The sequence below is a fragment of the Cinclus cinclus genome, chromosome 8, assembly GCF_963662255.1.
Source record: "Cinclus cinclus chromosome 8, bCinCin1.1, whole genome shotgun sequence".
NCBI lineage: Eukaryota > Metazoa > Chordata > Aves > Passeriformes > Cinclidae > Cinclus > Cinclus cinclus.
Window position 1 is genome coordinate 19,922,301 of NC_085053.1, and position 14,339 is coordinate 19,936,639.

The window sequence follows — 14,339 nt, forward strand, 5'->3', positions numbered from 1 at the left end:
AGTGCTGTGCCCTGGCAGGGTGAGAGACCCTCCAGCCATCAGAAATAGTGGACTGGCATGAGGTTGTGGGACCTCACTGTGGTGGCCCTGCTCCTGCACCACTACCACTAGCACCTGTGCGGACTCTGCCCCCTGTGCCTGCAGCTCTGCTCCCAGCAGAGCCATGGAGATGGTGCTGCTGGCAGAGCACACCTGGAGCACACAGGTGCTGGGTGGCACAGGACACAATGGAGACAGATCAGCTGTGTCATATCCCGTGCTCCCATGTGGCAGCAGCCCAAACAGCCTGCCCTGCCCCACACAGGGGCCTCCCTAGTTTCTCGGGGTTTGTTTTTCTTCCTATCCTCCCAGCATGCCAGTAGCCACAAGGACAGGACATGCCGCCTATCTGATAGGAGCAGTCTCTCTTGGCACTGCGGCCAGCAGCAGAGGGGCTGTGGCATTGTGGTTTCAGGCACAGGGAAGTGCTGGTGATGGGGCAGGGGGAGCCCCCAGCCAGGCTTCCTGAGCTGCACAGCCACCACTTCCCAGATAAAGGTATCTCCTGGAGGAGCCGCAGTAGCTCCAGGACACTGGGAAGGGCCGAGTGCAGCACATGTGGCTCCGGCACACGGGTTGCAGGATGGCAGCCTGCCTGTGCCAGGGCTGGCAGCTCTCACTGCTCCCTGCCATCCTGTTCAGCCTCCGCAGCCCACCGTCAGCCCCTGAGCCAGTGACATCCCAAGGTAGGTCCTTAGGGCTATTTTCTCCCCCAAAGGATGGGCTAGAGAAGAGCTAGAATGCCAGGTGTGGGCAGTGAGCACTCCCCAGCAGCCAAAATCTACAGGACCAGGAAGGGGGTATTCCAGGAGGGTGTGCAGGGGTTGTTCAGGGTGAGCAATGGGGTGACCTTCTCACCTGTGGGACACCCTGAGATGCTTGGAGTAAAGGAACATCCATGCTCTCTGCAAGCAGAGCTTGGCTGCCCATAGGTTGCCCCAAGGATGACTCTGGTGCTCCCAGTCCTGCTCAGGTAGCAGAGGGGTTCCTCACTCGTCAGAAGTTCTGAGAGTTATGACATGATGAGGATTTGAGCACGACTCAAGTTAACATGTGATGGCACAGCTTTGCACCACAAGCAATGCAGTGGCACTTCCAGGCTAACTCCAGTGCTCCTGTACCAGCCTTGCCATGATTTTCCTGTCCCACTGGACACCCTCATCTTAGCTGATAGCTGGCTCCAGTCTGGCTCACTGCATCTGCCAGAGCCACTCCCCAACTTTGTCTCATTTCAGGCTTCTCCATGCATTCTTTGAGCACCTCTTTAGCCCCTTTAGAATTTTCTGTAACACCATAAAAAGCATTAACTGAATAAAACCCTGTTGATCACCTGCTTGTCTCTCCTGCCGCACCCCAGGTCTCTGGCCAGGACAGACTTGGGAGTACATTTTGAGTCACCCCCATAGGAGCAGTGGGACGAGGGTCAGGGCTGGACTCATCCTCTCTCTGCCCACAGCCTCTGCAAAATCATTGTGCCTTGAGCCCTCCACTGGCTCGGAGGCACTGTGCAAGCATGGCTGGTATGGACTGCAGAGCTGGGCAGCTGCCCTTCCTAAGAACTGGGCTGTGCTCAGCAAAGACACTCTGATAGGCTACAGGACTAGAGTGGCCTCCCCCTGGTGCCATGGGTCCCTGAACAACTGAGCTACTGGGACCTGGCCACTTCATCTCCCAGTGCTCAGAGCTGGGTGAGGTCATGGAGCCAGCATGAGGCCTGGGGTGGGGTAATGGGGGGCAAAAAGAGAAGAACAGGTGAGGGGGGCTTCGGCAGACATGGGCCAATGGGCATGGGGAAGAAGGCAACACAGGCCTGGGAAATGAGGAACAGGGCTGGGGGGTCAGGCCAAGAGAAGGGACAGGGTGAGCAGAAGGACACTAGGAAGGTGACAAGAATATTTGGGAACTGTGTCTTATTCTTTGCCCAGGGCAGGCTAATTTGGCAGTGCAGTAGGTGTATAACACTCAGCAAATGCAGCAAACATCAGCAGCGTAGGGTCCCAAAGCTGGGGACAGCCCCTGAGGAAGGCAGCAAATACCAGTAGGATGAGGAGGAGGAAGAGGGCTGGAGCAGGTCCCAGGGCATAGTGAGTAAAGGAGAAGGGACTGCTGAAGCAATGCTGAGGGCAGCAAGACCACCCCTGAGCCTCACACATTTCTCTTGGGGCTGTTCCCTCTTCCACGATAAGAGGGGCAGACCCCATATGTCAGCAGAGCTGCCAGTGCTTCGGACAGAGATCCTGCAGGGTGTGATGCTCCAGTTTGTCCACATAACAGGGAGCACGGCTTACTGAGGGGGATAGACATGCCCCCAGGACAGTCCCTGAGAAGGGGTTTGGGCATCTCACCCTGCTCAGGACCGCATGCCCCCACACAGCCCCCAGGCCCTTGCCCTTTCCCTGGGGTGCTGCTCCTCCTTATCTCACTTCCGCGCACCTTCCGGCATGAGCAGGGCAGGGGTGCTTCCCCCTGATCGCTGGGCCCTGAGCTTCCCTCTGACCGCAGGGCTATTTCAGGATGTTTGTTTGTCCTCAAGGACCTCATGCACTGAGGAGGGGGGCGTGGTGGGACCTAGGGGAGCCCTGCACCAGCCAGGACCCTGCTGCAAGCCAGCAGCCAGCATAGGTGCTGTGTCCCTCCCCAGTGTGCCAAGCTGGTGGAGAGCACCTGTGCCACAGCCATGCTCAAGCTGCCCCACATGCCAGCAGGCATGGGGCAGGTGGAAACAGGTGAGATGGGGACAGGTTTGTGCCCAGGGGTTCCTTCATGCTCACACTCCTCCCAGATGCTGCACTGCTAGCAGGTGTGACTGAGGACATCCTCTGTTTCTCCCGCTCGTTCGAGGACCTCACTTGTTTCTGGGACGAGGAGGAGACAACAACTGGGATGTGCCACTTCTACTACTGGTACAGCAGGTAGGAAATGGAGGGGATACAGCCCAGCCTCCTCCTTGCTGCACAGAGAGCACCAGGGTCAGGATGTCACAGCAGTCTGGGCCATCCCAGTGGCTCCAAGAAGAGATGGAGAGTCCACAGCAACCACTGCACACCCTACGGCAGGGCTGGGGCTTGGCTGTCCCTCAGTCCCAAGGGGATGGTTCCCTGCAGTGGATGGTGGCACAGGAGAGAAGCTGGTGACACCAAGGTCTCGGTGCTGGGCCCCACATTCCCTCTCCTCAGGCCTGGCCCAAGGCAGGAGGCGTGAGGTGCTGCAAGACCCTGCTCTCCATTCCTCAGGGATGTGCCCACAGAGTGCATGGTCTCCACATGGTACCATGGGGCAGGCAGGAAGCGACATGTCTGCATCTTCCCCAGCCAGGACGTACGGCTCTTTACCCAGCTCCACCTCCATGTCCTGGATGCCACCACAAACCAGACAAAGTATTGGCGGAAGCTCAGTGTGGAAGCTGTGGGTGAGTCCCTCTGACTGGGCAATACCCTGTGATAACAGGACAGTCCCCAGATATGGGCTTCCTGACCTTCTACCCACCACAGGGGCTGGCAACACCCTGGGCCTTGCATGCTGGGCACAGAGGCAGTCTTGGGGGGACTTCCACGTGTCCCCCAGCAGGACCAGGCATTGCCCAGACCAGGGCTGCTGCAGGAGGGCAAACACTGTGGCATGTTCTCTGCAGGTCTCATTGCTCCCCCAGTGAACATCACAGCCCGCTGGGCTGGGGCTGTGGGGCAGCTCTGCGTGTCGTGGCAGCCACCACTCGCTGACTTCCTGAACTTCTTCCTCTACGAGGTGCAGTGCTGCCCTGAGAGCTCCCCAGGGATGCCTTGCAGCACCACATTGAATCCCGGTGGGCAGCACCCTGGGGACTCCTCCATCCAGTCAACTGTCAGCACCCACACACCCAGGGCCGGGGCACCCTCCCCGGGAGTGGGGCAGGTACATAGAGTGGTCAGGGATGGGCACAGGGGGGTTGGGGCCTGCAGGTGCTACTCAGCTTGGCCCCTCTCCTACAGAGGCTGGTCCAGGCTAACACCTGGGTGGTGCTCCAGGACCTGCAGCCAGGGGTGAGGTACCACATCCAGGTGCGCAGCAAGCCTGACGGTACCTCCATGGATGGTGTCTGGGGGCCCTGGTCGCAGGCAGTGGCTGCGGAGACACCCCACTCCTCAGGTGAAGAGCCATCCCCTCTGCAGGGCTGCTGGCAGGAGCAGCTGTGAGGCATCCACACTTGGGGCTGCAGGGGGTGGGGGTCCTGTTGTAGGCAAAGTGCAACACCCAAATTTTGGGGGGCCAAGGGGAAACAGCCCCCTCTCTGCCCTGGCTCTCGCCTACCCAGGAGACATCGGGCTGTGCTGCAGTACACCTGACCTGCAGTACGTGCACTGTGAGTGGAGTTGGGACCCTGCAGATCCCCACAGCTCCCACCAACTCTTCTACCGGCCACCTCCAAGCAGGGCTGGCATAAGGTAAGGGGCATGGCGGGCATATGGCACTCAGGCAGGCACGTCCCAGGGACAACTGGTCCTGCTGTGTCTCAATATCCCACACTGGACCCTTTGCCCTTGCCCATGCCCTGCTCTGTCCTGCCCTGCCACCACCAATCTCATACCTCCTCACCACCTCTCCTGGCCACATTGCACCTCCAACTACAAGCAGCAGTAGCTTTCCTAGGCAAGTGCAGGAATGCTGGCTGTAGGTATGCCTTGGTGGGACTGACTGGCTCCCACTCCTCCCACAGGGAAGATGCATGGCAACAGTGTGAGAAGGTGAGCAGGGGGACACAGGGAAACCATGCCTGCACCTTCCAGCCCAAAGCTGGCAGTGCCATCTCTGTCCTGGTGAATGTCACCCGGACCCACAAGCTGGCCACACTCAGCTACTTCAAGGAGCCCTTTTGGCTGCACCAGGCTGGTGAGTCCCAGAGCCACCACAGCCCCTGCCTGGCTCACAGGGGACACAGTGTCCCATTTCACAGGAGTAACACATGCCTGTCCCCAACACCAACAGTGCTCACAGACGCCCCACAGCTCGTGCAGGCAACAGTGTCACAGGGCCAGCTGAGCCTGCAGTGGCTGCCACCCCTAGAACTGCTGGGAGAGCAGCTGGACTACCAGGTCCGCTACACCATGGAGAACAGCCATGACTGGAAGGTAAGGCCTGGCCAGGATACCCCAAGCAGCCCTGCCCACTCCACTGCTGACACATGGCAGGCGCGGGGTCAGGCAAACTGTGACCTGCCTCTTGGTGTCTTGGCCACCCCACAGCAGCCATGCCTCCAGCTCGGCTCTGCCCCACAGGTCCTGCAGGTTCCACGAGCAGCTAGGAAAGAAGTCCTGGACCTGCGGCCAGGCACCCGCTACTATGCCCAGGTGCGGGCCCAGCCCAGTGGGCCATGGTTCCAGGGCAGCTGGAGTGCCTGGTCCAAACCTGTTGTGGTTGATGCCGTGGCTGATGCAGGTAAGGGACAGGATAGGGCTGGAGGTTGCGACCAGAGGAGCTGCACGGCTGACCGCAGGAGAGCGCTGGAAATGGGGTGGGAGCACCGGGAAGAGGGTGACAGAGCTGCAAAGAGCTCAAAGGTGGTGGGTCTGGAAAGGGCTACAGTTCCAGCTTTCCTCCGCCAATGCAGGCTGGCTCATCCCCAGTGTTACGGTGGTGCCGCTGCTCTTCTCAGCAGTACTCCTGGGGCTGCGGTGCACCTTCCCCTCCCTCTACAGGTAAAGGGCTGTGCCAGGGGTAGGCTGGGGGGGTCCAGCAACAAGCCTGGGCACTTTGCACGGGGGCATCACGGCACCCCGAGGCTGAGGGTAGCTTCGACGCCCCTTTCCCCGTACTCAGCAACGTGAAGCAGAAGCTCTGGCCGCCCGTTCCTGACCTGCACCGTGTTCTGGGCAACTTCCTCCAGGAGAGCGGCAAGCACGGCCAGGTGAGGGGCTGGGGCAGGGCGGCTCAGCTCCCCCCGGTGGCAGCTGGAAGGGCAGCCCCTACCGCGTCCACTCCGTGTCCCCCAGGCCAGCGCCTTCGACAAGCAGCCGCCGGAGGAGGCCATCCTGCCCTGCCTGCTGGAGGTGCTGCCCGGTCCGCGGTGCGAGGCGGGCCCGCCGCCGGAGCACGCTGGGGGCCGCCTGTCCAGCACCGACATCGCCAACCAGTCCTACCTGCTCATGAGCGGCTGGGAGCCGCGGGGAGCCACGACCGCCCCCACCCCGCCATAAACACACGTCCCTCCTCAAGCACCCGCCTGGGCCCTCTTTCATCGGCCCCGGCCCCGATCGCCCCGGCCCCGATCGCCCCGGCCCCGATCGCCCCGGCCCCGATCGCCCCGGCCCCGATCGCCCCGGCCCCGATCGCCCCGGCCCCGCCTCACCAAGAGCTCCCCGGTCCCACCCCCCAACTGCACGCGGCGAGCGCCCCGCCCCGCTCTGAGGCCCAGCCAATCGCGTTGCGTCGCGCGGGCGTCGCCTGGCAGCGCGCGGCCGTTGGGTTTGAAGCGGCCAACCGGGGCCCCGTCCGCGCGCCGTTTAAAATGCTGCGGCGCAGGCGGGGCGGGCGAGCGGTGGCGGCGGCGCGGCGGAGGTGAGAGCGCAATGTGGCCGGGGCGGTCGGGGAGGCAGCTTTGAGATGCAGTCTTGAGCGGGAAGGCTGTGATGAAGCGGACGAGGGGAAGGGAGAATGTCGCTCAGCGGAGAGAGCCTCGAAGAGCGGCTGGAAGGGGTGTCGGCTGATAGTAAAGGGCCCACCATGAGCGGAGGGAGGGAGGGACGTGGAAAGTGCCCCGAGGAGCGGTTGGGGGCTGTCCGGTGGTGGGGAGGACTCCGAGGAACGGCCGGAGGGTTTGGAAGGCCCGGTGGCGGGGAGGCTGGCGGGGCCTGTCGGAGCAGGCTGCAGCCCGCCCGCTGGGCACGACTGACGCCGCCCGCCTGCAGGACCATGGCGCAGTTCCTGTTCGAGGCGGACCTGCACGGGCTGCTGAAGCTGGACACGCCGATCCCGAACGCGCCGCCTGCGCGATGGCAGCGCAAGGCCAAGGAGAGCGGCCCCGGGCCCAGCCCTGTCGGCGTGTCGCCTATGAAGCCGGCTAATCGCTCCCACAGCTCCAGCAAGACGCCGTCCAAGACACCCGGTGAGCGCCGGCCACCAGCGGCGGAGGTTGGGTGCGGGAGCCTCGCCCAGGCTGCTTCTGTAGACATGAGGCTGTGGCCTCCCTGCCACGCTGCCCCAGGGGCTTGCTAGTCAGGCAGGAGGAGGTGGGCTATGCTCCTGGCAATCACCCACCTCCTTCCCAGTATGAAGGGCAGAGCTCTGAGCGCTGGAGCTGATGAACTGCTGATCCCCTAGCTGAGCCTGGCTGGCACAGCTGCATGTTGGGACAAGTATGGGCGGGACTGTCAGCTCACACTTTACATCCTATAACAATGTTTTTGTATCCTCCCCTCCTCTGTGGACCCTGGAATTATTGCACTAGACTCAAGGAGTTGTCTCCTGACAGTCCCTAACCGGAGCTTGGTGGCAGGAGGGGAAACATAAGATAGTTGGGATTGGGTAGCATGAGATCTCAGAGTCCTGCTTGTCTAGAACTTGTCTGGTGGGTGTGATGTGGAAGAATGCTAGGCTTGGTCTTGTGAAAGGTCTAATACAGGCTGTTAAATAGCTGTAAGACAATATTTTCATGTGTGAATGCAGGTAAATCTGGATCCAAAATTCAGAGCACCCCCACAAAGGCTGGGGGGGATCGCTACATTCCCAACCGCAGCACTATGCAGATGGAGATGGCAAATTTCCTCCTAACCAAAGAGAATGACCCTGCTGAGGAATCCCCTACCAAGAAGGTGAGCACGTTGCTAAGTTACAATTACTTCACTACCAAACACCTAATCCTTCCTGCCCCTTTACAGAGAAGTAAACTTATAGTCTATCAAGTGGACACATGGGGCTGACAAGTCCTAGCCATCACTGCTTGCAACTCTGGGCTTCAGGAGCCTAGAATGAGATTGAAGCTGTAGAGATTGCTGTGCACCCTACCCTATGCTGCTTCTGGTAGTGAAATTTAGCTTTTGACTAATGACGCTTTAAAATATAGCAGGCAACAAAAACACAAAGCTGTGAGCCTATGCAATGTGAAACTGCTGGTGGTAGCTATTCTAGGACAATGTCTACCCACGGAACACTTCTGGAATGTTTTATATTGTGTTCTGAAATCTGTTTGTGAAGCATTTGGTCACTTGTGGCTGTGGCTTTTCCCACTAGCAGTGACACTGAATTTGCCTTGTATGAAAATGTGAGCAGGATAATGTGTGAAAGTTTTAGGAAAACTGCTTTGACCTGCTTATCTGTGGCTGGCCCTTGCAGCACAGTTGCACACTACCTGATGCTAAGAAAAGGGGGCTTATGTGTCTGTTTTAACTGCAGTGTGGAAGTTGTTTTAAATGCATTGCACTAAGGGTGATTTGTCTCTAGGAGCAACAGAAAGCCTGGGCAGTGAATCTGAATGGTTTTGATGTAGAAGAGGCAAAGATCCTCCGCCTCAGTGGAAAACCACAGAATGCTCCAGAAGGTATGATACAGCATCTGTGTGAGCTGAATCAGCAGGGGAGATCTGATCAGGGGAACAGCAACACAGAGGCTTTGTGTGTGGTCACAGGAGAAATCAACGGGTTTGAGAGCTATACACACCACAGTCTTCTTATGGTTCCTGAGGTTGAGGGAGGGCATAACAGTTACAGTGAATTTATTTAGGAAAGTAGTTATGACTGCCAGTTGGTCACCTGTATTGCAGGTTGCAGATGTTCATGAGGTCTGTAAGCATCAGACTCTGCTGTGCACTTTCTAGCTTAACTGTCACTAAAGATAATGGAATACAAAAACCCAAATATTTGTTTCCATGAACGAGGAAATTGTAGCTCACCCTGGTTCAGCAGTTCAAACTGCCAGCAATGTTAGCACACTGCACTCTTGTGATTGTATCTCTTAGGACTTTATTTTCACTCCAAGGGATTCCTAGTTGGATGAGCAGCACTCAGCTGGGAGGAAACTAATGCAGGTTAACAAACTTGTTCCTCTGCACACAGGCTATCAGAATAACCTGAAAGTGCTCTACAGTCAGAAAATGACACCTGGATCCAGCAGGAAGAATAGCAGATACATTCCTTCAATGCCAGACCGGATCCTGGATGCACCAGAGATCCGCAATGACTACTGTAAGTAGGCTACAACTGTTGAGTGCTGGGCATCCAGAACATCTGCACCGGGCTGCTGTTCCTAGGACAGTGTAACTGGGCTGTTTGTATTATTTTATGCACCCAGGCTAGCACAAACCACTTCTGAAATGTCCCTGTGTAGCCTTACAGGAATAGTGGCCTAGGGCACTGTGTAAATGACTTGAAGCAGGGTACCTGATCCCACCAGCTGGGCATAGTGACACCCACAAGGCTGCCTCTTACTTGTACGTGTGTGCCTGCACATGTGCACACACACTTGCTGCATGAGCACAGGGGGATAAAGGGCAGGGCTTTCTAGGTAAGCATGGTGTGTGACCTGCATTGATCTTTCCAATTGTAGATCTGAATCTCATAGACTGGAGCTCACAGAACTTCCTGGCAGTGGCTCTGGACAACTCTGTTTATCTGTGGAATCATGCTTCTGGGGAGATTATCCAGCTGCTGCAGATGGAACATCCAGATGTTTACATTTCCTCTGTGTCATGGATTAAAGAAGGAAACTACCTTGCTGTTGGCACAAGTAGTGCTGAGGTCCAGGTGAATGCAGGAGTAAAACTAGACGTGTTTTTGAGTGATTGACAGAACTGTGGGGCTTAGGGCCAAAAGCCTGGCTAGCAGAGGAAAGATGCCATGCACTGACTTGTCTTCCCTAGTGTTGGGTGGAACTGCCCAAACCAAGTGCAGAGTGCAAGGCAGGCTTTGGTTTGGGGGTTTTCTGATAAGTGGTGTTGCCCTCTGTGCTATAGTCATGAGATACACATTTTCTCTGTTCCTTTACTGAGAAAGCTGAATGCCAGAGCCTGTGCAGTGAGGTTCCTAGGGCATAGCAAGAGGACTGGGTTTCCTCTAGTGAGCTTTGTGCTTTGCCTCTCTAGCTATGGGACATTCAGCAGCAGAAACGTCTCCGAAACATGACCAGCCATTGTGCCCGTGTGGGAACCCTCAGCTGGAACAGCTACATCCTCTCCAGGTAAAGCGGTGGGTCAAGGGCAGTTTCCAATTTCTGCAATTTCCTCTCCCTCAATCTATGCATGGTGTGCATTAGGAATAACACTGAGAAGTTTCTCTTCTTGGGATTCTTAATCAGCTTTATCTGTTGGGACTGTGAGGAGAGAAGGCCTCTCTTCTGTATGGCACTTCATGCTGAAATTGTAAAGAGCTTGTGTGGGTGTTTCACTCACACCAATATAGCGGTGTTGCTGGTTACACTGGTTGAAATCCAGTGGCAGGTACAGCAACAAGAATGAATTTGGGCAAAAATGTGTCAGCCTCACCCTGCAAGCCTCCTTTTCTCTCTGCAGTGGGGCACGGACTGGCCACATCCATCACCATGATGTCCGAGTGGCTGAGCATCATGTGGCCACCCTTGCTGGCCACACACAGGAGGTGTGCGGACTCAAATGGTCTCTAGATGGCCGCTATCTGGCCAGTGGTGGCAATGACAATCTGGTGAATGTCTGGCCATGCACCCAAGGTGGGGGTGGAGACTTTGCTCCTGTACAGACCTTCACTCAGCACCAGGGTGCTGTCAAGGTGAGTACAGGACTGCCACAGGCAGAGATCTGTGTGCAATGCAGGCATGCAGCACTGTCTTGGGTGCAGTTGCCTCTTGCATGTCTTAAAACAAACTCTTCTCTTTCAGGCTGTGGCATGGTGCCCATGGCAGATGAATGTTCTAGCCACTGGAGGTGGCACTAGTGACAGACATATCCGCATCTGGAACGTCTGCTCTGGTGCCTGCCTCAGTACTGTTGATGCCCATTCCCAGGTAAGACATGAACATCAGCTTGGAGACAAACATCATATGGCAGTACGCCTACAGAGCTGCTGGCTCCTCAGGCCCAGAGGCATGAGAAAGGAGGGGACCATGCTCACCTCTGAGAGGTGAACATGAGCACAAGCAGCTTGTCTTACCTGTGTTACTGCCTCTTCTCAGGTCTGTTCTATCCTGTGGTCAACAAACTACAGGGAGTTCATTTCAGGCCATGGCTTTGCACAGAATCAGCTGGTTCTATGGAAGTATCCAACAATGACCAAGGTTGCAGAGCTGCAAGGTAGGTGGACACAGGGCCTGGGCGAGGAGGGGTGTTTTGAGGTTGACGGCAGCTACATTTCTTGGTTTGAGCCCACAGCATCACTGATACAGGATGAGATCCAGGGGCAGGTTGCTAGGGGTAAGGCATGCCCACAGGCTGGAAGAAATACCATTGCTCCAAGTGTATCCTTGGCATCTGAAATCATGCTGCCCCAGCCAATCAGGGGACAGCTATGCAAGCTGGCAGGGCTCAGAGGGGAGCATTCAGGAGTAAAGGGACATGTGCTGATCAGCTCAGCCCTGACTGCACCCTCCTCCTCCTCAGGTCATACTGCCAGAATCTTGAACCTGACTATGAGCCCTGATGGTACAACAGTGGCCTCAGCAGCTGCTGATGAAACACTGCGGCTCTGGCGCTGTTTTGAGATGGACCCCATAAAGAAGAAGGAGAAAGAGAAGGCAAACAGTGCAAAAAGCAGTATTATTCACCAGAGCATCCGTTGAGAGCCCTGGGTTGTTGTGGGGACGGGGATATTTGGTTTACACACTGTACAGTATTTTAAATGTTAATAAACTGCTTAACTTGACTTTCTTAATGGAGTCAAAGGGAATAAAAAACCCTGACTCCCAGACACAAGTTCTTTAGGGCTAGCTTACAGGCACCCTCATGCTGTGCAAGTGCAACAGCTGTACTTCTGTTTCTCTCCCAACTATGATCAATATGTCACCTGCCCTGTCTAGATGCTGACTACAGGCACAGCAGCTCTACTACAGGCTCAACTGAAAGCACAGCATAGCTGTGTCCTGTCTCACAACCCCAGGGGCCTTACTGTGGCTCTGCAGGCAGCCTTCAGCCATCACTGCCTGCTTATGCTGCTGGAGTAGAATAGCTACTGCATTGTTATTGAATAAAAAAAGGAGGGGGAAAGACACAGTAACAGCTGTAATCACCTCAAAGACCAGAAAGGGGGAAAGGGGCTGCTGGCACTGGCACAAAACCTGATGCAAAAGAAAAGGTTAGTTTACACTGCCACAGCCAGTGTGGAGGTCATACAAGAACCGTGCAAAGCACCAGCCACCCTGTGCTCAGCCTTCAGTTACTTACTCTTCCACTAACTTTTATCTCTCTTCCCCTCCTGCTGACAGGAAGCCCTGGTGCCTTGCTGAGGTTTCATGCAGGGAAGCAGACACCAAGGGTCAGCTGAGATTTGTTAGAGCTTGACTCCCCTGCACTTGGAAAAATGCCTTTTTTCCAGGTTCAATTGTGCCTGGAGCAAGTTGCGGGGAACATATTTGAGCCCTTACCGGACCAACAGCCAGCTCAGCCATGCTGCTCTGCCTGGTGGAGCCACAGTGTCTGAGGTTGTGGGGCTTCACCAGACCCATCAAGCCTGTCCTTCAGCTGCAGCATTGCCAGGGGCTGCTGGGGCCACTGCACAGCTGATAAGCACCTTGGCCTGTACAGAGCAGCTCCACCAAGCCTGTGCCTCCCACCAGCCCTCAATGATAAGCTGAGGGTAGATTATTAACTGTTTTCACCTTCCCCTCAGCACAGTAACACACTGTACCTAGCACCAGCTCTGCCTCCTGAGCTTTACACCGGCTAGAACCTTCTAAGGTTCTAACTTGTGTTCTGCCAAGGCCAGTGAGGGTGTAACTAGACCCACCAGAGTGCACCCTCCCCCCCCACAGAGCTGATATGGGGGGCACAGTCTCCAAAAACAGCAGCTGAGTCCAGGACGTTCCCAGCAGTGCTGCTGGTACACCTCCCTTCGGCCACTTGGGAAAGATCACAGGAGGTCCAAGGAAGGAGCTCTCCTCTCCCTCTTCCAACACAAATCCTAGAGGTACAATTGTCTCTAACAGGGAAGCAGACGTAAGGCCTTCCTTCATCCCTGATCTGGAAGGAAGGGTTTATATGCCTGAAAGCTGTTGTAATTTTTTACCCTCTCAAGTAAGAACAGCTCATCTTTCTCTGACAGGTTCTTTCTCCTTAGCACATACCCTACCTGCAGATGCTGTACACTACACAGCCCTTGAAGGTCTTCCAAGCATTGCTACAGGGTAATGATAGTGCAGGGTTTTCAGCTCCATGCTGGTCCCTTACAGTCCCATAGTGAGGAGGAGCAGAGGAAGGAAGTGGGCACTGATCCAGCAGGCCCAGTAACCACAGCCCTATAAGGTGTGAATTCAGTTCACAGCATGACAGCATATTAATTTCCAAGTGCCACGGCCAGCCCATAGAAGAGCACAGCTAACAGGAACAATTGGAGGAAGGGAGAGCAGAGCACATGCAGGGAACAGCCTATTCTAAAATACCAAGCATAAGTAGTTTAAAGCACTGTTACTATTTTGGGCAAAAGCAAAGGCAAGTCTTGTCTTTACCAAGAGCCAGCTGGATGGGAAGAGGATCCATATCAGTTGGACCATCACCTCCAGCTCCTGAAGGGGTGATTTCTGAGCACTGAACTAACATTACACACCACTTCAGCATTGTCAAGAGCAAATTCTCATTCAAGTTTTTACTCCCAGAGAGGCATCAACAACTGGAAGAATATGACACAGTGCAGCAGCCAGATCCCACCTTATGACTTCTTGCATGCAAGGACATCGAGGGCTGTAGAAGAGGATGATGTCCTTGTACAGTTTAGCAATATTAGTCACACCAGATCAGGTCACTTGAAGATGCTTTCCTACATTTCAGAGCATGGCCTTGAGGCATACAGCAGCCCAGGTTAGATCAGCAGAGCCCTGTCACACCAAGCTCTGCTCCAGGGTTTTGTCTGGACATCTACCAACACCCTCCCACTCCACAACCAAACCTACAGTGATACTCAGCATCTGAGGAGGCTGCTGCTCTAATACATTCCTCCCAGCCACAAGCTGCCCAGCTGGCTCCCCACTCTTCTTCCCAGACTTGAGTCAGCACTGAGCCCCAGTCATGGGGTGATGGGGAAGGCAGCCCTCCACCCCAACAGCACTGAAGGGACCCCCGAATGAGACAGTTGGAAAGATAGCAGAGCCCAGTCAGGCAAAGATACACTTCTACAGCAAAAGCAAGGCAGTAACAACCAACCTTCCTCTGACCAAGC

The 14,339-nt window shown here is 55.8% G+C and overlaps 1 protein-coding gene across 6 annotated transcripts; it reads left to right on the top strand.

Annotated features, from left to right (window-relative positions):
- Positions 1–459: 459 nt before the first annotated feature.
- Positions 460–11,834, top strand: CDC20 (cell division cycle 20). 6 transcript variants are annotated; one of them, XM_062497058.1, is made up of 22 exons: positions 468–725; positions 2,822–2,951; positions 3,273–3,448; positions 3,671–3,930; positions 4,008–4,164; positions 4,331–4,460; positions 4,733–4,905; positions 5,002–5,144; positions 5,292–5,451; positions 5,624–5,711; positions 5,833–6,265; positions 6,329–6,570; positions 6,921–7,117; positions 7,678–7,823; positions 8,452–8,548; positions 9,063–9,191; positions 9,553–9,749; positions 10,088–10,182; positions 10,514–10,745; positions 10,855–10,980; positions 11,149–11,266; positions 11,573–11,834. In XM_062497058.1, exons 1-22 carry the CDS (start codon positions 596–598, stop codon positions 11,749–11,751), a joined length of 3,738 nt encoding a protein of 1,245 aa, XP_062353042.1. In that variant the 5' UTR covers positions 468–595; the 3' UTR covers positions 11,752–11,834. The 6 variants fall into 6 exon arrangements, with proteins under 6 accessions (XP_062353044.1, XP_062353043.1, XP_062353040.1 ...); XM_062497059.1 differs by having other exon boundaries at positions 467–725; positions 3,351–3,448; positions 5,833–6,570; XM_062497056.1 differs by having other exon boundaries at positions 467–725; positions 2,840–2,951; positions 5,833–6,570.
- The last annotated feature ends 2,505 nt before the right edge of the window (positions 11,835–14,339 follow it).